Source organism: Malaclemys terrapin, chromosome 1 (genome assembly GCF_027887155.1).
Source record: "Malaclemys terrapin pileata isolate rMalTer1 chromosome 1, rMalTer1.hap1, whole genome shotgun sequence".
NCBI lineage: Eukaryota > Metazoa > Chordata > Testudines > Emydidae > Malaclemys > Malaclemys terrapin.
Window position 1 is genome coordinate 93,219,438 of NC_071505.1, and position 21,548 is coordinate 93,240,985.

General features: G+C 47.7%; 1 protein-coding gene across 1 annotated transcript in view; it reads left to right on the forward strand.

The window, feature by feature from the left end:
- The window catches only part of NPTXR (neuronal pentraxin receptor), a 62,207-nt gene extending 40,940 nt beyond the window's left edge, over positions 1 to 21,267 (forward strand). The window contains exons 3-6 of the mRNA XM_054008597.1: positions 12,946 to 13,168; positions 13,806 to 14,059; positions 14,619 to 14,798; positions 15,631 to 21,267. Coding sequence (XP_053864572.1) covers positions 12,946 to 13,168; positions 13,806 to 14,059; positions 14,619 to 14,798; positions 15,631 to 15,855 — 882 coding nt within the window. The 3' untranslated portion in view covers positions 15,856 to 21,267. The remainder of the gene's footprint in view (positions 1 to 12,945; positions 13,169 to 13,805; positions 14,060 to 14,618; positions 14,799 to 15,630) is intronic.
- The last annotated feature ends 281 nt before the right edge of the window (positions 21,268 to 21,548 follow it).

Below are 21,548 nucleotides of genomic sequence, written 5' to 3' on the forward strand. Positions count from 1 at the left end.
TAGTTTAATTCTTAATTTTTTTTAAAGTGATTTAGCTGTGGTTAGACAGGCTGGCTTGATAATCCTGGAGGCTGGAATCCCCTATCCCCAAAGAACAGGGGCGCAACTGACAGAAGCAGTAACACTTCCCAGGCACACCACCCTCAGCAACTGTGCACCCCGGTCGCTCTGGAGAGACCCCTACCACCTGAGGGTATCCTTGGGCCTTTCAGTCCCCAGCCTTCCTGCTGAGAGTGCAGATGGAGAAGAGGAGAACAGCGTCAGTTGTGTTGGATTTGTGTGTGGAATGTGGACACCTGTCCACTAGCGAATGGAATGAGTTACTTCACTCATTTCACCTAGGCCATTAGACAGCCGTTGTCAGATGGGAACAGCTCTTCCGGCACTACCAACCTCAGACTAAATTCAAACTGATGCCTAGAGATAAAATCTTCTATAACCAATTCTTTAATCCCTCTAGCCATTCAGTCTGCCAAGCGAGTCTTCCTTTCTTCTTCCTGTGCAGTATGTTTTTCTCATTTTCTCACGTTCTCTCCATGTCTCTGTAGACACGCACACATACCTATGCGTGGGCATATATTCTTGGCTTGCAAAGCCAGTGATGCCAGAGGCACCAGTTACATTATTTTAATTTCAGCCCCAAATTTAAGAGAGAACAATTGACCTTAACCCAATTTGCTGCTTTCAGTCTGTGGAGCCTTCTCCACTGCTACACCCATCTGAGATGGGTAAAGGAGGAAGGGAAATGGACAGGCCAATCCAGAGTTTTATAAGGGAACTAATCCTTATTAAACCACAATACTATTCTATACTAAACACCCAGTAACTGCCATATCATTGTTTTTAAACTGTAATGTTTTGGCCCATTACATAAATTACTAGCGTACCTTTGGCTAAGGGAATCTGCTATGGAGAGAAACAGGCACATCCATCCCATTTCAGTTCATGGCAAACCAGAGACATTGGGCCTCTAATCAGGAAAAAAAGATCCTAAGTGGACAAAGCCTATTATGTCACATCTGGTCCACTCTCCACCCCCACCTCCACTGTAAGGTGGTTCTCTACATCTACGGTACATCCCTTGTGGCTTTGTCTTGGTGAGTTTTTAGTGACTTCAGCAGCAGGGCTTTCTACCTCTTCCCTGAGAGACTGGTCCACAGTCTAACAAGCCTCTCTGATAGGAATGGTTTCTTGTCATTCATATGGAGCAAGTGTACTGAGGCAGTGCCCAGCCCCAGGCTGCAGAGTGGCTGTGGAAAGGCTGTGCTCAGGCTAATGCAGTCCTAAAGCTGCAGTAGCACCTGTGGCCATCTCCAGGCGGGAGAGGAGGAGGGCGGGGGGGAATCCACGTAGGAGCAGAATCTCTTTTGCTATGTGTACGTACAGTGCCTAGTAAAATGGAGCCCTAATCTCAGCTGGAGCCTCTAGGTCCTACTGTAATAACAAGAATTCTCCAGCCCCATTTTTTCCACAAACCATTTCAATCCCACCTGCCCCCTGCATGCCAGTGTGCATGGGTCCCCACAAAGCTGAGCTCCCTTTATGGACCTCTGCCACACCCCCTTGCACAGTGGAACCACAATGGTGTTGCTTCCAGAGGAGTCTCTGCAAAGACAGGAGGAGGACTGGTGCCATGGCTCCCAAGCTGATGCAATCTAGATTGAGAGGTTTCACATGAGTATATGGGGCATTCGTCCTTGGTCCTGTCCTCTTTATCTTAGCAGTTAAGGTGAACATATTGGAGGGAGGGGATGGGAGGGGGGAAATTGTAACAAAATCAGAGGGAACAGATTTTGTAATGCATTAGCTAAATGAGGGGCTTTGATCTCCTTATATAAATGAAAGTGCATTTGCTTAACAATGAATAAAAACCAATCAAGTCCCAGATTCACAGACTCACAGATTGCCAAGGTGTTGGCTTCTCCCCCATCCCCGCTCCAGACGTTGACATTTAACGTGACTAATATTAACTGGCAAATTTCAATCTTTTTGTTGGTTTGGCAGCACAAAAGCATAACGAAGCCCCCGCTGCCCACCCCCTTGCTGCCCTCGCTTTGGCAGATGGGAAGCGCTGAGCTCAATGAACAGCTTTTCAGAATTCGTTCCGTATATTCCCTCCTCCCAAAAGGTCAGTGGTAAATAACATCAGTGCAGCAGTTATGGCTTTGAAGTAATTTGGTTTGAGGGGAAAGGTGCTAGATTGGCAGCCCTGGAAACTGAAATCTCCATCACAGGCACAGCTCAGCCGGCGGCAGTGAACATTTCCAGCACACCAATGTATCTCAATGCTGACAATAGGGGAAGCCTTTAGGTTTGATGTGGGGAGTTCAGTCTCTGTGGCCCTGTCAATCCTGGGCCTCTCTGGTGAGCTGGGATGATGGCTTTGTACTGTGAAAATCTGTCCCACTAGGAATGGGATTGAAACACCCTTCAGCTAATTCTGCACAAGCCACTGAACACATGTCAAGAGGTTTTTATTTCCTGGTCCACTGGCCTGGGACCAGACTGGAACTGCTGACCTGGAGGCGAAAGGCTGCGTGAACCATTCACCATCCAATCGTTTGGCAAATACATTTTTGTCTCTTCCCCCAAAGAGTGAGGCTAACATGATAGTTCCAGGGAGAGCTGTAAATGATGTCCTCATACTCCAGAAACCTCCTGACTTGCTTCCCACCTGGGCCAAGCAGATTCCTTATAGGAATAGCCAGACAGATCCCACTAGTCAATCCCGGCTGCTCCTTACCCTCTCCTAGGAGATTCATAGATTCATAGATTCATAGATTATAGGACTGGAAGGGACCTCGAGAGGTCATCGAGTCCAGTCCCCTGCCCGCATGGCAGGACCAAATACTGTCTAGACCATCCCTGATAGACATTTATCTAACCTACTCTTAAATATCTCCAGAGACGGAGATTCCACAACCTCCCTAGGCAATTTGTTCCAGTGTTTAACCACCCTGACAGTTAGGAACTTTTTCCTAATGTCCAACCTAGACCTCCCTTGCTGCAGTTTAAACCCATTGTTTCTGGTTCTATCCTTAGAGGCTAAGGTGAACAAGTTCTCTCCCTCCTCCTTATGACACCCTATTAGATACCTGAAAACTGCTATCATGTCCCCTCTCAGTCTTCTCTTTTCCAAACTAAACAAACCCAGTTCTTTCAGCCTTCCTTCATAGGTCATGTTCTCAAGACCTTTAATCATTCTTGTTGCTCTTCTTTGGACCCTTTCCAATTTCTCCACATCTTTTTTAAAATGCGGCGCCCAGAACTGGACACAATACTCCAGCTGAGGCCTAACCAGAGCAGAGTAGAGCGGAAGAATGACTTCTCGTGTCTTGCTCACAACACACCTGTTAATGCATCCCAGAATCATGTTTGCTTTTTTTGCAACAGCATCACACTGTTGACTCATATTTAGCTTGTGGTCCACTATAACCCCTAGATCCCTTTCTGCCGTACTCCTTCCTAGACAGTCTTTTCCCATTCTGTATGTGTGAAATTGATTTTTCCTTCCTAAGTGGAGCACTTTGCATTTGTCTTTGTTAAACTTCATCCTGTTTACCTCAGCCCATTTCTCCAATTTGTCCAGATCATTTTGAATTATGACCCTGTCCTCCAAAGTAGTTGCAATCCCTCCCAGTTTGGTATCATCCGCAAACTTAATAAGCGTACTTTCTATGCCAATATCTAAGTCGTTGATGAAGATATTGAACAGAGCCGGTCCCAAAACAGACCCCTGCGGAACCCCACTCGTTACGCCTTTCCAGCAGGATTGGGAACCATTAATAACAACTCTCTGAGTACGGTTATCCAGCCAGTTATGCACCCACCTTATAGTAGCCCCATCTAATTTGTATTTGCCTAGTTTATCGATAAGAATATCATGCGAGACCGTATCAAATGCCTTACTAAAGTCTAGGTATACCACATCCACCGCTTCACCCTTATCCACAAGGCTCGTTATCCTATCAAAGAAAGCTATCAGATTGGTTTGACATGATTTGTTCTTCACAAATCCATGCTGGCTGTTCCCTATCACCTTACCACCTTCCAAGTGTTTGCAGATGATTTCCTTAATTACTTGCTCCATTATCTTCCCTGGCACAGAAGTTAAACTAACTGGTCTGTAGTTACCTGGGTTGTTTTTATTTCCCTTTTTATAGATGGGCACTATATTTGCCCTTTTCCAGTCTTCTGGAATCTCTCCTGTCTCCCATGACTTTCCAAAGATAATAGCTAGAGGCTCAGATACCTCCTCTATTAGCTCTATTAGATGAGCTAACCCTGAGGAGCCTGTCCAAAAATCATGCTCCTTGCTGACAACCCCAGGCATGAGCCAAATTTTGAGGTGCAGGAGCCCTTGCTGGCACCTCCCAACCTAGCACAAACCTTCCCATCTGCCTGACCCCCCCACCTCTACGTGAAAGGTAATCTAGAGCGGAATCCTCTCTAACACTCCCAGGGACAAACACCTTCATCCAAAACCCCGACCAGCCTCTGAAGCCCTCTCTCCTTGCAGTGCCAAACTGACCCTCTCACGGCTTCTGAAATCTTCCCTCCCCGCCCTCCAGAGACAAACCCTCTCCCAGCTGCCAAAACCTTACTTTCTGCTCCACAGTGACAGTTTCCATTGTCTCCTGCCCAGTTGCCAAGCCCTTCCCACCCACCCCTGATTTCTGTTGCTTTCTGAAGTTGTCTGGGGCTCCGCAGGTCTGATTTTGCACTGGCCTCTGCTAGGTTGGTTGATGTTCTCTGCTAGGGAAATGGATTGACATTCCTACTGTCCCTTTCAGTCAGCACACAGGGAAAGTGGTGACAAGTGAATGTTCTGTGTGCGGGCAGGTTACGCTGGCTCGTCATCCCATATGCTGACAGTGCCAGAGCCAATACTGCAGTCTTGTTCTCCTCAGATCGGATACAAGAGCATCTTTGTGGCCCTTCCAGGAATCAGTGGAGTCAGGGGAGGGAGGGGGAGGAACAGATAAACCGAGATAGAAAGATCAATACAGAAAGAGAGAGAAAAGGTAGGGGAGAGAGACAAAAATAATTAGCGAGAGAATGTGGAATGAAGGGAGCTAGAGAAAGAGAGAAAAGTTTCAGAGAGAAATGGAGGAAGCTGCCAGAAGAAAGAAAAGACATTACAGAGAAAGAAAGAAAAGAAGGAAAAGAAAGAAAAGGCAGTCAGTCAGAGGGAACAAGGAAAAGAAACAAACCTTTATTGATCAATGTAGGGCAGATTGTCATGATGCTAACAATGGTGACAAGAGCTAGTCCTCTTTTCTATTAACAGATGGAGCTGAACATGAAAACAGGGACTTGGCATTTAAATCCAGAGCTAGAACAATCGAAGGGTGTAGCAGACAGTATCTCTGCAGCCTTTGTAATATCCAAGCAGCCTAAATGGATTAGAAAAGCCCTCCAAATCCGCAGCAACAGTAATAGTAAATAAATAAATAAAAGCTAAAACCAACAGGGAGCACAAGTAAATAACCCCACCAAAACAAAGCAGGGCACCCCACACACAAACCTGATCATAAATTATTCCTCTCATGGGCACGTAAATGACTCCTTCAGCTTTCCCTCCTCTCCATCCATCCCACTTCCCTGCTGTTCCTTTCCTCAGCTTTCTCTTCTCCTTTCTGTGTCTTTATCAATGTGTCATTTTGCCCCCACAAAAAGCACCATGTGCCCAATGGGGAGTAACTAGAAGTAATGGCACAAAATTGAGCAAAGGGAAAATGTGACTGGAGATCAGGAAATGTGTTCCTAACAGTGAGAACTTCAAAGCCCGTAGAATAATCTCCCAAGGAAAGTGGTGGGAGCCCTGTTGTTTGGGACAATTAAAGCTAGAATGGAAATACCACCAGGGAATAGATTTTAGAAGACAATTCTGCATTGGCTGGTGGCAGGGGGTGAACCTAGATAGCATAATAGATCTCTTTTATCTTTAATGCTTACAATTCTATGACTGTAATTGCAATTAAAGCATCTTTTGCCCTAAAGGAGGCCAGGATAGAGAAGTACTCAGCAGGCAGTTGACTAAAGAGAGAATTCACCCCCCTCTAACCATCACCTCTTTACTGATGGAACATTTTCTTGTTAATTCATCTGTATTCTAAAAGTATGTTCTATGCCTCATTTTACCCACAGTGGGGATGTTTTTTCCCTTGATAGAATAACCAGAGAAGTGATGTAGTTTGTGATGGGTTTTTTTTTAAATGATTATTATTCAAAAAGAGGTTCCGTTATCACTGGCTTAGCTTAAAAAGCCCAGCAGAGGCAGCCGATCTTCTCTCACCTACCAGGTTGCTAGGAAGTCCATCTCTCTGCATGAGTCTTTGCCTGAAAGTCTTGGAATTGTTGCTCTATTATTAATTCTATTATTATTAATGCAAAGAAGATGAGAAAGACAGATGTTCACCAGTAGCCCTCGCTGCTTTTTCTCAGGAAATAGATTGTGTGGAATATGCCTTCCTGATCCTAGACCATTCCAGTTCACCATTCCAGAGAAAGGAGACACACCCAACACACCGAAGGGCAGGATTCCATGCTGATTTCTGATCTGAGAGGAGACAGATCTTTGACCTAGCAGAACAAGGCATAGCAAGATCCAGTGGTTGGAGAATGAAGTCAGACAAATTTAGACTAGAAATAAGGTCGACATTTTTAACAGTGAGGGTAATTAACCAGTGAATAAATTACCAAGGAATGCGGTGGATTCGCCATCACTTGAAGTCTTTAAATCAAGACTGGTTATCTTTCTCTCAAATGGAAGTTGTGAGCTTGATTCAGGAATTACTGGGTGAGGTTCTCTGGCTTGTGTTTTGCAGGCGGTCATACTATTTGACCATGAAGGTTCCTCCTGGCCTTAAACTCAATGAATCTAATGATCGACTAAGGTGACCTGCAAAACTTAATATTAAAAAGAGCTTGTGCCCTTTCTTTGCTTCTTTTGGATCAGAGCTGGTTGGCAAATTTCTGACCAAACATTTTTTCATCAGAATTTGCTGATTCGCCGAGTCACAATATTTTGCCAGGTAGGTTTCAAAACTGCCGGACTGCCCAGGGCTGGAGACCCCAGTACTTCCTGGGTCTGCAGCTTCAGGGTAGCTCGCCAGACTGCCTTGGGGCTGGGAAGCCCAGGGCTTCCAGAGCCCATGGCTCCATGGCTTTACACAAGTCAGACTGCCCCAGCGTAGAGGCTTCATTTGCAAAGAATTTCAAAATGTTGGGTTTTCATTCCTAATTGGAATGAAACCAGATTTCAAAGTATCAAAATCCTGTGTGAAAGGGGATTCCCTTTTTCCCCCCCAGCTCTATTGATGAGGAATAAAGAAGGCCTGAAAGGGTGTGTGAGAGAGGTTTCTGCTTGTTTGTTTACGTTAAAAGTTCAGGCCTTGTCTGCCCTGGAAAACTCTTGAACTAGTGACTTCACACAGCCAGTAGAGAGGAGAAGGAGATTTTAGTCAGACTGTTTAAAAACCCTTTGGACCAGACCATCAACTGAAGAGCTGGCTCTATCATTTTAGTTTGTTTATCTGGACACCTACATCACTTCTATGACTAATGAAGATTTTGATGAAGGAACATCCTTGTTAAAGTTTCAACACCACCCAACACTTCAGTCAAGGTCTGAGAGCTCACAACATACATGATCTGAGACCTGCAAGAGCTCCTGCACCAAAGCCTGGAAGGGGGGCAAAGAATGCCGAACACTGATCTCCCTTTGAGGGGAAAAAGCCCATGTGTGGATTAACTACATGAAGAAGCTGTTCTAGCCACCACTAACTGAAGAGAGCAGGAGTGAGGAAATGCAATATGTACCTGAGGACACTAGCGAGAGCTTAGGGAAGAGCTGGTAGGAGGAGAAGGAGGTGGAGGCGCTGTTCCATTTGTATAGGTTTGCTTGAATGGAGTCCACTTTAACCCTGCAGCCTGTTTGCTTATTTCAATCAAATTACACGGAGCTGCTTTGTTTTAAATTTCCGGGCGTGCTAATGAGTTCTTTTGTTGCTGCTTTGCTTGAATAGCTCCTATTCCAAGTCTGTGCTTCCCTTGGTAGTTAGTTTTGTTGCCAGCAGTGGGAAGGCTGCATGCAAGACATTCCCAGATAGGGTCTCCTACCAGTTTAAACCTTCCAGTTAGACTCCCAGACAGGGGGCCTCTCAGGGTTCCCTCCCCACTCTGAACTCTGGGGTACAGATGTGGGGACCCACAAGAAAGACCCACTAAGCATATATTCCACCAGCTTAGGTTAAAACTTCCCTAATACACAAATTCCTTTCCTTGTCCTTGGACGGTATTGCTGCCACTACCAAGTGATTTAAACAAACATTCAGGGAGGGGCCAGTTGGAGCCCTACCCCCCCCCCCCCAAATATCCCCCCAAGCCCCTTCACTCCCTTTCCTGGGGAGGCTTGAGAATAATATACCAACCATTAGGTTAACAAAGTGAGCACAGACCAAATCCCTGGTTTTTAGGACACTGAAAATTAATCAGGTTCTTAAAAGAAGAATTTTATTTTAAAAAAGGTAAAAGAATCACACCTGCAAAATCAGGATGGAAGATAACTTTACAGGGTAAATAAAAAGATTTAAAACCAAGAGGATTCCCCTCTGATTCTGCTTCCCAGTTACAAAACAGACAATGCCAGTTATTCTCCGCTAGGGAACCAGAAGTGCTGCTGGCAGTGATAATAGGAATCAGTCAGAAATCTACTTTTGCTGGCCTTTGCAGAAGCTTCTAGTCTGTGAAAATACAGGAAGCCACCACCCTGTGACAGTTTCCAATGAAGCAAAGCAGGAAATGGAGAATTTTCTCTGGATCCCTTTCTTAGCCCACATAGTAGTGGGGTGCCTGTTGGCAGTGCAGTCTGGGCTCAGACCAAGCCAGTTTGCAGTAGAACAGCCTGAAGGCCCATCAGTTTCCTTAACATCTAAGCAGGGTGGAAGGAAAATAGCTTGTTTAAAAGTTTTTTTCTGTTGATGACAAATGGATTTTTGAACAGTGTGAAAAATGTGTTTGAAATGGTTCCAGGAAGGAAAAAAATCATTCTGAGTCATTTGGTTGATGAAGTTGAAAATTCCACACACACAAAAATTAAAACAAATTCATTTCATTCAAAATATGTATAGAAAGTAGATCCCTGCTTTTTCAACCAGCTCTACATTGAAACTCTCATTGAACATTAACATTCAGTTTCTAGGCTTTAGGGCTGTGGAAGAGACCTTCAGAACACAGACCCAGTGCAGTCTGGAGTGAAATAATAATAATGCTATCTATAGGGAGGTGGTGTGGACTAGTGGTTAGAGCACTGGACAGGGACTCAGGAGACCTGAGTTCTATTCCCAGCTCTGCTGGGTGACTTGGGTAAGTCACTTCACCTCTCTGTGCCTCCATTTCCCCATCTGTAAAATGGAGACAGTTACATAAAGTGCTTTGAGATCTATTGATGAAGAGCATTAGACATTGCGGCTGCTGCTATGTTGCAAATGCTGCCCCAATCCTGTCACCACTGATGGTCTTAAGTACAGTGGAACTAATTCCTGTGGGTTCCACTGTCATGCTGTGTGTCAGGTGGGTGGAAGGCAGACATGTATGGTGACCCTATGTCAAGGTAGAAGTGCAGTGAAGTGGCCTGGGGATGCATAGGAATTGCCAGACCATCTACCCCAGTATCTTGTCTCTGACCACCAGCAGCAGCAGATGCTTCAGAGGAAGGTGCAGGAACCCCGTAGATTCACACTGCATGCCCAGGGGTCTCATCCTCTATCACAGCCCTGCAGAGGAGCAGCTTTGGCCCAACCCACCACGTGGTGTGTACAGAAATTCCTTTTCCATTCCTTTCTGCTCATTGATCCTATACACAAAGCAGACTTTTGGTCTTGAGAGTGGCATTAAGAGCTCCTGTTCCGGTCACTGCAGGGTTGATTCTAACCCTAAAGATGTCAGTTTCAGTTATGAACTCTTTCATGTCTCGTCCTTTTATCAGACCTCTAGCTACTCTGAGATTGTGGGTGCAGTTGGGGATTTTTGGTGGGGCGTGGATAGGGCTTCACCACTCCCCCTGCCGTAACCTATCCCCAGTCAGACCTCAGAGCACAGCAACTGAAAGAGCTAGCACATGGCCTGGTATAATGGAGCCTGTTTTATTGTGAGGAAAAGATTTGCTTGGGCATCAGAATTATACCCCAAATTTTTCCAAAAGGGCCAAAGGATCCTTAACTGGACAAGCCACTGGAGAGGGGCAGAAGCGACATTGCTGTAACGTCTCACTAGAGACGGGTGGAAGGGACTTTCATGTAATGCTTCATTGGAGGTGGGTGGAAGGTGCTCAGGTTAATATCCCAGCTGGTCAGTTAATGGTATTTTGTGTCCTTCCTCTCTCTAGCCTAGGTCTGTAACAGGAATTATCAATTGAGGGATGTCTCAGTAACGAAGGTTTTTCCAACCATCAATACTTCTTGCAAATCCAACTCTAAAAGAGGCAGGAGGCTTCAATGGAAAAGCAGGACAGATGTACATGTGTATAAAAACAGACCAATACGCCATAGGCAGGGGTGGAGCAGGCAGGCAGAGATGGATTGGTTACATGTAAACAGACAAACTAGGTGGGTGAGGAAACTGTGCTCCAGACACCTGGAAAGAGAGCAAGAGACAGAGTCAGGGTTTGATCTTTCAGGTCAGTTCTCCTGCCCCGGCACATTTTCCTTCCTCGCCTGCCACTTTGAGCCGATATCAGCGCTCACCTGAGCTGGTTGTACTCCCAAATGCCCTCTCCCCAAGTCATTAACTAAGCAGTGATTATCCAGAAGCCTTGAGTGCCATGACCTCATCTCAGGCCAGCTCTGGGGGGCAAAGGCTGAGCATCACAGCTGTTCAACTTCTTTCCCACCCGACCCCGCGTCTTAGGAGAGCCTAAGCTTAACATAGCAGGAGGGGTACACGGGGGAAATAAAGGAAGGTTGTTTCGCTGGGGGAAGAGAATGGGAGATAGCATGAAGCAGCTCCTCAATTCCACATGGTCAGGAGGAGGGCTGGAACGGGAAGAGGGTGGAAGGTGACCACAGTTAGCCACACACACATACAGACACCCCGGCCCTGACATAAGTAGCCTTGAGAGGATTTGTGAAGCCCAGCACAAAGGGAGGCCGAGAGTGTAAGCTAGTCCAGGGAAGAGCTGATATTTGAGGGGGAATGCATCCCGGCAGCAGCCACCTCACCTTCCCCACGCTGGCGTTAAGAGCAGGAGGCATGTGGGATGGTGTCGAGGACTGACTCCCACAGCACCATCTGCCATCACCAAACTGATTACATAGAGGAGGCAGTACATTTTAGGCTAAGACAATACCCTGCCCTCGCAAACAACATCACCTGGGGATGGGTTTGAATCGGACGGTTTCTCTGGCTGAGCTGACCCCTTCTGCCAGAATGGGCAGGGTCATAGACAAACGCTGTGCAGCAGGGCCCCCAAAGGGCAACACCTTTTCATTCAGCTCTCCCCTCTCACCCCAGCTTCCACCACCACGGGGTAATACCATCCCCTTCTCCCACTGACCTGGTGTCCACAAGGAGCCTGCAGGATGATGGTTGGGTCTTTTGAAAGTGCTGTAACATCTTGGGACATCCCCTCAATGTTCCTGACCAGGATTTTGCAATAGCCAAACCAGAGCCTGCCTCAAAGAATCCTATGCAGGTTATATTCTCCGCCTGGTCCGTGGGAAGGTAGGACTTCGGGAGTTTGGGGTGTGGACACCTGTGCAGCACAGGCATGATCTGTAAATCTCAGTGCTGGGATTTAAACTCCCAGTAACCGGAGACACTGTAAGTGTGGCCACTACACCCCAAGTTTCTGTTATACAAGTTAATACACACCCTGGTGGGGAGCTTTACCAGCTGGGGCCTTATCTCCTGTCACAGGTCCTCCCCCCACTTTGCCATGTACTACCTGCTGTGACCTCACACACAACCACACAGAGAGAGCAGCGACTGAGCTGAGCTAAGAGGATTACAGCTCCACTTTGTGATGTTACAATGACAGTCGCCTGAAAGTCGGAGATGAGAGTGGCAGGGAGGGGACCTCTGATCTTTCGTTGCTCAGCCCCAGCCACCGTTATAGACTCAGAGCCTTTTAAGGTCAGAAAGGACCATTGTGATCATCTAGTCAGACCCCCTGCACATCGCAGACCACAGAACATTGCCCACCCACTCCTGTGATAGACCCTCTAACCTCTGGCTGAGTTACTGGAGTCCTCAAATCATGATTTAAAGACTTCAAGTTACAGCAGATTCACCATTTATACCAGTTTAAACCAGCAAGTGACCCATGCCCTGCGCTGAAGAGGAAGGCAAAAACCCCCCAGAGTCTCTGCCAATCTGACCCTGGAGAAAATTCCTTATGGCGATTTGTTGGACCCTGAGCATGTGGGCAAGACCCACCAGCCAGACACCTGGGAAAGAATTCTCTGAAGTAACTCAGAGCCCTTCCTATCTAGTGTCCAATCCCTGGCCATTGGGAAAATCCTCACAAAATTTCCAGTCACAGCCCCATGGTGATGGTCTCCTGAGAAAGTTTGTCCAGGGAGAGAACGGACGTCCGTGGAAGTCCCTTTCTCTATTCAACCCCAAGGTAACAGGGAAGGATCATGAAGGGTAACCAGTTGACATGCTTAATGTCAGAGATGTTTGTAATGAAACTAATGGAGTCTCTTAAAGGTGAGGTTCAAATTTAGATGGAGGCTCCTAAAGGTGAGGGTCACATGAAGACTGAGGGCCTTAAAGACCAACCACTTTGACTTGGAAGTCCAATGCTTTATCCCCAGGTGTCTCTGAAGTGATGGTGCTAGATAATTTGTTTTCATCTTTGTGATTATGTTTATCCCTGATTTTTGTCTTTCTTCCTTTCCCTCTCCCCTCCCTGTTCTCCACCTCTCTTCCTGAGTGCAGCAGGAGCTCCCAGCACGAGCCAACATCTCCACCTCCTCCTCCCCTGTGCTGACCCGAGATGTGCTCCACACCAAGATGGAGGAGATAGAGGAGCAGCTCCTCTCCAAGATACTGTCTCTGGAGAAAGAACGCTCCTCCGTTACCAGCAACAATGACCAGCAGCAACAAGAGGTGGAGAAGGAGCTGAGCGTTCTCCAGAGCCGAGTTTCTGAGTTGGAACAGGGTCAGTACTGGTAGGGGAGAGTCTGATTAAACCATGATATGCTCCTGGCTGATTCAAAAAATCCTACCCTCCATCTGCCAGCTATGCACATGTGGGTGCCTCACTGTTCTTAATCAGAAGGAAGGGTAGATACTTTGGGCTAGAAATGAAATACCGTGTCACTCTAATGATTATTTATCAGTGTACAAATAAGTGGAAACACAGCCTGTGGCTAAGGAGATTACAATCTAACCTGGACTCGGGCCAGGTTCAGATATAGGGCACAGTGTCTGAAGGGCCAGATATGGAGCAGTGAGGGTGTTCTTTCAAATCTCTCCTATGCACTGTGCTCACTGCACTATTGCTGCTGGGCCTGTCTGATTTCACCAGGCCCTTTCAATGCGGCCTTGTCTAGCCCACGAAACAGAACTGCCGCTGACAGTGGCTGTTAACAGTTGCAGCTGAGTTGGTGCTGTACATGGGGGCAGGATGGTGCTGAGCTGCAAGTGCTGTCAGTGGCCCTTGTCAGCGAGGGTTCTATTCTGTAGGGTTGATTTTAGTGTTGGGTTGGTTTAATTCTCAGTGTTTCTATGGGACAGTCCCACTGTTACTCACCTGTAGCTCTGTTTCTTTCCCCCCTCTTCTTTCTTCACTCAAGAGCACCCAGGAGCACCAGACTTTAACCCTCCAGATGCCTACAAGGTGACCATCCCCGTACGGACCAACTACATGTACGCACGGATGAAGAAGAGCCTGCCGGAGCTTTTCTCCTTCACAGTCTGCATGTGGCTGAAGTCCAAAGCCTCCTCAGGGCTGGGCACTCCTTTCTCCTATTCTGCTCCCGGGCAAGCCAACGAGATTGTGCTGATGGAGTGGGGACACAATCCCATGGAGCTGCTCATCAACGACAAGGTCAGGAGGGGTTAGAGCCTCTGAGGTGGGAGCATAGGCGTGTATGCCACCCTTTCCTGTGGGTGGGGGGGGAAGGAGCCTCCCACCCTACTCCCAGTGATGGGGATTACCTCCATGTTTCCCCTTGTCCTGGAGAGGGGAGAGGCGTGTCTACCAGACCATGTTGTTTCTAACTCAGACACCTTATCTACCCACCCCTCCTCTTCCCTTCTCCCTGCTCCCTCCCCCTCCCTTTTCCTATCTTTCCCTTCCTCTCTTATTTGCCTCCTTTCTTTTTCCCCTCTCTCCACCTCCTTCCTCCTGAGGGGATCCTCATCTTTCCAGGCACAGTCCTGAGGATCTATCCCCCCCAACCTAACATCTCCCTTTCCCCTCTGCACTATCCCTGAACATCAGGCTGCTGTGTGTCAGAGCCAGTGGGAGAAGGTCTGTGCAGGACTCCTGACCTGCTGCTGCAAGTGACTGCTGGGAGAGATTGTCTCACAACATCCCAAGCCCGCACTGTGGGTTGTAAGGCAGCCCCATGACATTCCTGGTTTGTTTGTTTTTTTTTTTTAAGGTTGCCCAGCTGCCCCTGAATCTGAAGGATGGGACATGGCACCACATCTGCATCGCTTGGACCACCCGGGATGGCGTATGGTGGGCATATGAGGATGGTGAGCAGCGTGGGTCCAGTGAGAACCTGGCCGCCTGGCATCCCATCAAACCCCACGGGGTGATAATCCTGGGCCAGGAGCAGGTGGGTTGCAGTTGCTGCGTCATCTTGGGAACAATTAACCTGGTGTCTGGGGAATATGCACAGCCTTTGGGGTATTTGTAAGCCTCAAAAGCAGAAAACTCGTGTCCCCTCTAGCACTCTCCCCGGACTGCAGCTACCACCCTATCTGGAGTTGGTCAGAATAGTTCCTCAGCTGATCAGAGGGACCATTGTTGACTGATGCAGTGTCCACCTCCCACAGCCTCTCCTCAGGGGTGGTGGTGGGGTGGGGACTGAGCATACGGCCTGTGTCAGCCCTACACAGCAAGAGCCTGGGTTCTCTTTGGAATTCCCTCCCTGATTGCTTCCAGGCCAAAGCTCAGTTATAGTCCCCAGATGGTTGTAGAGCACCTGGGAGTTTGGGTGGGAGTTCGCTTGGCAATGCTGTATTCAGCCTTCAGCCATTGTGTGTGTTTACTGTAACAGCCCCTACGGATCACACACACAGCCTGGAAAAGGGGATCCTCCAGAAGAGAAATCTGAGATAGTCAGGAATAGTGCAGTGGCCATATTCATTCATTGTATTCGCTTTACCCTTGTCTGTCTCTCTCTCACTTTCTCTCCATGTTTCTCTCTCTTTCATTTGTTCACTCTTGCCATTTAATCTCCTTTGTTTTTTCTCCATTTCTGTCTGTTTCTTCTTTTCCCCTCTCTATTTCACCTCTTCTCTCCTCTCACTTTTCCTTTCTCTCCCTCTCTCTTTCCCTCCCCCTCGTTTCATTTGTATGTCTCTCATTCACTGTCTCTCCCTCTCACTTTCTACCTTTTCCCTGTTAATGGGCTGATACCCCCCACCCTCAATGTGCTGGTGCAGGATACGTTGGGCGGGCGATTTGACGCGACCCAGGCCTTTGTCGGCGAGATAGCTCAGTTCAACATATGGGACCATATCCTGACACCCACCGAGATCCTGGGCTTGGCCAACTGCACCTCCCACCTGCAAGGCAACGTGATCCAGTGGGACGACGAACTAGTGGAGGTCCTTGGGGGCGCCACCAAGTGGAGCTTCGAGATGTGTGAGGAGAGGATGAAGGCCTGAGAAGCCCCCCCACCCCCACCCATGGAAAGGAGCATGACAGCGACGTCCCCTGCCTCCACACCACCTAAGGAACGAGGCGTCAGGGATCCCCTTTTTCCCAAATAGAAACATCTTGAGTTCTGAATCCACGCGGGGAGGAAGGTGGGAGGGGCAAGAAAACCATCTGAACTCAAAGAAATTTGACGCTGTTTGTTTTATTGTGCCAGTTAAGGCCTATTTGACTCGTAACAAGTAAGTGGCAAGGTCCTCCACCAACCATCCATACAATGGCACCACCAGGGGGCTGCTCTGGTGTGGGGATGGGGGAGCCATAGGTACACTGGGAACTCCCGAGCCAACATTTCTCCTCTCTGCACATCCTGTTGCTAGCATCGCCAGTCTGGCGTGGGTACTGGGTGGAACTGCAAAGGCTGTAGAGCCTAGCTGGGGGTCACTGGTCCTGGGGAAGCCATTGGCTGACTGGGAACACCCAAACTAATATTTCTCTGATCACTCCATATTCCACTGGGAGTGTCACAGTGATAAACCCTCCTCCAGATATTAGCTCCATGGTCTTGCCAGCTGGGATTCCCCTTGGATTCCCCCCGTCTCCTATAGCTACTAACACCTGAGTTCCACAGAGGACTTAACAGGTTTTGTTCATTTCCTCTTGCCACAAATGGGCCAAACTCATCCTGGGTAGAACTTAATGCTTTAAGGCTGAGTTTGTCACAGCTGCCTAGAGGCATTTGGATGTTCAAATCCAGTGGTTCTCAAACTTTTGTACTGGTGACCCCTTTCACACAGCAAGCCTCTGAGTGCGACCCCCCCCCTTATAAATTAAAAACACTTTTTTATATATTTAACACCATTATAAATGCTGGAGGCAAAGCGGGGTTTAGGGTGGAGGTTGACAGCTCGCAACCCCACAAGTAATAACCTCGCGACCCCGTGAGGGGTCCCAACCCCCAGTTTGAGAACCCCTGCTCAAACCCCATTTAGTTTGAGCTTTGACATCCTGTAGGCAGATTTGAGAAACTCAGACTTAATATTTACTACATGAAAAAGTCTTGTAGCCTCTGAACGATGGGGGACAAGAACAAGCCCCTGATCGATTCTCAAAAGCTGTCCCATTTCTGTTTCCTTTCTTAAAATAGGATTGTTCATTCCTTCCACTGCTCCTGCATCCCCTTTAATTCCCCTGAAAAGGAGACTGTCAACGTAAAACTCACAGGGCCAGATTCATTCCACTGTCCCAGGCCCTGGTGGAGAGCTCACAGTGGGAGGAAGTCAGCCTGAAATAGGGGGGAGGGTGATGCAAGGAACTCCCTGCCTGGGATCAGTCCAGTCTCAGAAGTGAATGGTGCTGGGTTGGGGAAGGGTGAAAGCAGAACTGGGTAACAGCTGGTGCAGCCTCAGTGTGCTGGAGCTGCGGGCAGACTGTGTGGACCCCACCCCCTCCCCGCTGTGGAGCATGCAGTGGGGGCACTAATTGCCTTCTCCTGGAGGTGCGCTCTCCCCTCAACCTGGTACAATTTGCAACTGCCTGCAGAAGCAGGGGGCAAATCTGTCCCACAGACTTAAAACAAAAGCCCTGACTGTGTTACGCCTGCTAGCCCCTCCTAGTACTGAAGCCAACAGAGTTAGAACATGCGAAGGGCTTGAGTACCCCAGAAAGTTTTGCTAGTTTAACTGTACCAGTATAGTTAAAGTAGCAAACAGAACAAACTTACCCCAGCTATAGTGTGGATGCAGTTATACTGGTATCAAAATACTTATACTGGTATGGCTTATTCTGGTTCAGGAAGCAGAATAAGCTTTGCTTGTATAATGCGCTTTATACTGGTACAAGTGTAACTACTTTAATTAAAAAAATCACACACATCCTCATCCAACATTGTTATCCTGTAAAACTTTTAAATGTGGACGAGGCCTTTGACTGGGATTTGCAAAGGAGCCTAAGGGAGCAGACACTCAGCTCTCATTGAAATTCAGTGGGATTTGGGCACATAACTCCTTTAGGCTCGTCTGCAAATCCCAGCCTGATTGCCTTATTCTCACTGATGCAATTTGTTTGCTTTTTGCATGTCACTGAGTTGGGACCATGAAACAAGCCTAGTTAGTTTCACTTTCTGCTTTAGTTAGTTTCACTTCCTAATTCCCATACCCTAGCCTGATGCTCTTGTGTTGGGTTTCCAATAGGCTGATCCTCCTTGAAAAGCATTGTTTTCCCCCCCCAATGCCCTGACATTTGTAATAGCATATTTTGTTAGGCCATGCTTTTACCACACTTAAATGCTGGGCCTAAAGCTACTTGACAGCATTGCCTTCAACCTATTACTGTCCCTACCCATCAACCCCTCCAATCCCAGTCAATCAAATATATCTTCCATCCTCTTGGAAAGCAGGTAGTTACAGCCAATAGGATGGGTGGCAAAGCTAATGCCAACTTTACTGATACTTTTTTTATGTATAGCTATATTTATATAATATGACTCAAACTCCATCTCATCAGCAAACCCTTTTTATTGCTAAGAATACAGTAAATGCAAACACACACACACACACACACATATTTATACTATATAGGGAGTGGTGATAGCCACATGAAAGATGCATTTATCAGGCACTGTTAGCTTCCTTCCCTGCACTCTGCCCAAGAAGCCATCTCCATTAGAAATACTTCTAACATTCCAAACCTCTGAAGTGATTTAAACAGCTGCCTTTAAAAACCAGCCAACCTGCCAAGAAATGTTCCCTAATTCTTCCTGCTCTAGAGGTGGGATGTTCCCCTCACCAAAATTACAAAGCTGGAGGCTCGGGATGCCCACCCACGGACAAGGTCCAATATCTTGGGCCACACCAAAGTTAAAATCAGATACTTTTACCACTGACAAGGAGTTTTTGTTTCCAGCTCTAATAGATCAGGAGGTAGCTTGACCTCAGAATCATGATGTGACGGTGTATTAGAAAGGCCTTTTAGAGATTTTTAAAAAGCACAAGTTGACCTTTTCCTCTGGGCGGTAAAAAAGTAGATGGAAACAGCACAAGGAACTTCCTTTGCACTGGGGGAGAGGGACAGGGGAGCTGGCCAGCTGGGAGGCCGCACTGTTTGCTCAAGGCAGGGAGAGAAAGGGGAGTGCTCCCTCTGCTTTTAGCAGGGGGGATGGAACTGTGCTCTGTCCTTTAATTTCACCCCGCCTTTGAGACTTGTACAGTTAGACTCCTGGTATGCAGGGAACCTGACTACAGGCAGAGGGATACAAGATAGTTCCAATAATGTTGTTAAAACCTCTCCACTATTTCTTAAAGCATTTTTCTGTGGCCTAAACAGACTCTCTGATGAGGCGGGGTGATCTGAGTGTTCTGTTGGTACTGAATTAGGATGACCTGAATAACTCGCTCAGAGCCGTGCCACCGAGGAATAATGTGGTCATCCCATGCTGATCAAGCCTCTCTACCACACCAGCATGCGTTCTCTTTCTGTGCTATATATGTCACATCTACTGTGTGTATGGAGAGATTGAGCCAGATTCAACTCTGGCTTATGTTAAAGCAGCTCCATTGTAGTCAACTCAGTTTCATTTGCACCCGGTCCAAATCTGATTGGCTGTAGCATAGAAACTGGTGTGTTCTCTCTGAGCCAATCAGAATGCAGCTTTTCAAAACTGGGATTGCTGCTGGGTGGTGTGTTCCTTTGCTCAGCCTTCTTTCCCCACCCCCCAGCCATGCAGGTATTTGGGGTGGGCATGTCCCACTTGCAGCCAGGACTGGGAAGCAGGCAGACAAAAAGCAAAGAGTGATCCCAAATCTTTCCCCCTAAAACAAGTTCAGGGCCTGATTCTTCTCTCTCTGGCACCAGCCTGATGTAACTCCACTGACTTGACTGAAGTTGCTTTAGATTGTCACTGGTATAGTGAGAGATGAATCAGACCCTTTGGGGTCTGAAGGCTTCATCTTGTATTTTATCTGACTCTGAACACTCAGATGCTGAGTCAGTAACCAGCTGTTCCCCCCTCTGCTGCTGGAAAGGCCTCAGTTACAGCCCTCGGTGGGAAAAAGTGAAGCAAGCCATTACACCCTGGTCTCAGGGTTGCAACTGGAGTCTCTTCTGAAATAGAGCCAATATGTTTCCTCTTTCCATTTGGCCGACAACCTGCATTTCCCCTCATCACTGACTCCCCTTGGCAGGCTGGGGGCAGAGGGTATTTTCCTTGGTGGGAGTGCTCATGGTTGGCTGTTGCACCTGCTTTGCTAGACTCTGTGCTGCCCTCTGGTGGAGGATCTTTGGGGCAGAAAAGGTTCTGCATATCAAGTTCAAGGCAGTTGGGAGTAGGGCAAGGGCTAGCATGGCTTTGTTAGCTAGGGCACTGCTTTCCCGTGCTGCCCACCAAGTGGTGGGTGCCACCTCTGTGGTGAGCAAACCAAAGGAAAGGGGGAAGAGGTGCTCCCTTGGGCATGTTTCCCAGATCATGGTCAACAGCTTGTGGGGAGACGACGTTAGAGAGCAAGAAGGAGAGTAGGTGGAATCCAAGATGAATTCCCTGGGGCCAGAGTACAGAAATGAAGGGAAAACAATAGCCCAAGGGATAGATAGTCCAGTCCTGAGTAGTCATACCTGCTCCATAGCCCCTTTACCTGCTAATCGCATGTGGAGGTAGCCTGCCTGTGCTTCTTAGCTGCTCAGCATACCACAGCAGGTGTGGGGGGAAAGGGGACTTGAAGATGGACTTTCACCAGAGCACAGGGAAAGAGCCAGCACCCTTAGAGGGGAAGAGGCTTGGGGGCAGGGGAGTGGAAAGCTGCTGGACTTGAAGCTGCAGGTGGGGGAGTTCATTTTCCTTTGGAGTGCCTGATCACTCAGTGTTTCCAAGCTGCGTGAAGCCACTGATGTCTGCATACACGATTGTGGGGGGGAGGTGGTATTTTGGGGTTTTGTGATTGCTCGTGTCGTGTTTTGCTTCCCCCCTCCTCAAAACCTTCCACTTTCCGTGTCTGGTGGTTCCACCTGCTGGATCTTTTCCCTGTTCTCTCTCAACTACCCAGGGTGGAGAAATGGGGGTGCAGGGGAGATAGACAAACGCATTGTTGTTTCCTGGATTATTCTAGTATCTGTTCTTACTGGATCCCCTGCCTCTCCTCCAGTTGCCCTATGCTCATACCGAGATGTAGCTAACCCCTGCTGGAGGGAGGGACGTATTTGGGGGGGGGGGAGAGGCTCAAACACAATCATATTCAAATTGTAAAACACTGTGATCTTAGTGCACCATGACTGAGGGGGAAAAACCAACTACGCCAAGTCGCTCTCGCTCTCTCTCTCTCTTTTGTACATCCGTGGCATGAGATTCCACGTGCGCACGTGTGTATATGTATCATATATATTTTTCTTTTGTAAAGCTGATTGTGAACAATAAACGTGATGTTTACGTTTGATTCCCTCTGGGGGCTTAAGAACCATACAGTGACTTGCCAACTTGGGGCAAAGGTGATGGAGCCGCCGAGATATCTAGACAACGGCTAGTGAGTGCCGCGTTCCTGGTATGAGAGAGAGGTCCTGGAAGCTAAACTTAGATTATTGGGATGAAGGCTTAAATCTAGGACTTTTATGGTTGCTTTCTCTATAATGCTTCCAGTTCCTCACAAAGGGCAAGCTAGACAGAAGGACCATCTGGAACTCAGCACATGGATGAGAAAACATTATAAAGAAGAAGGGG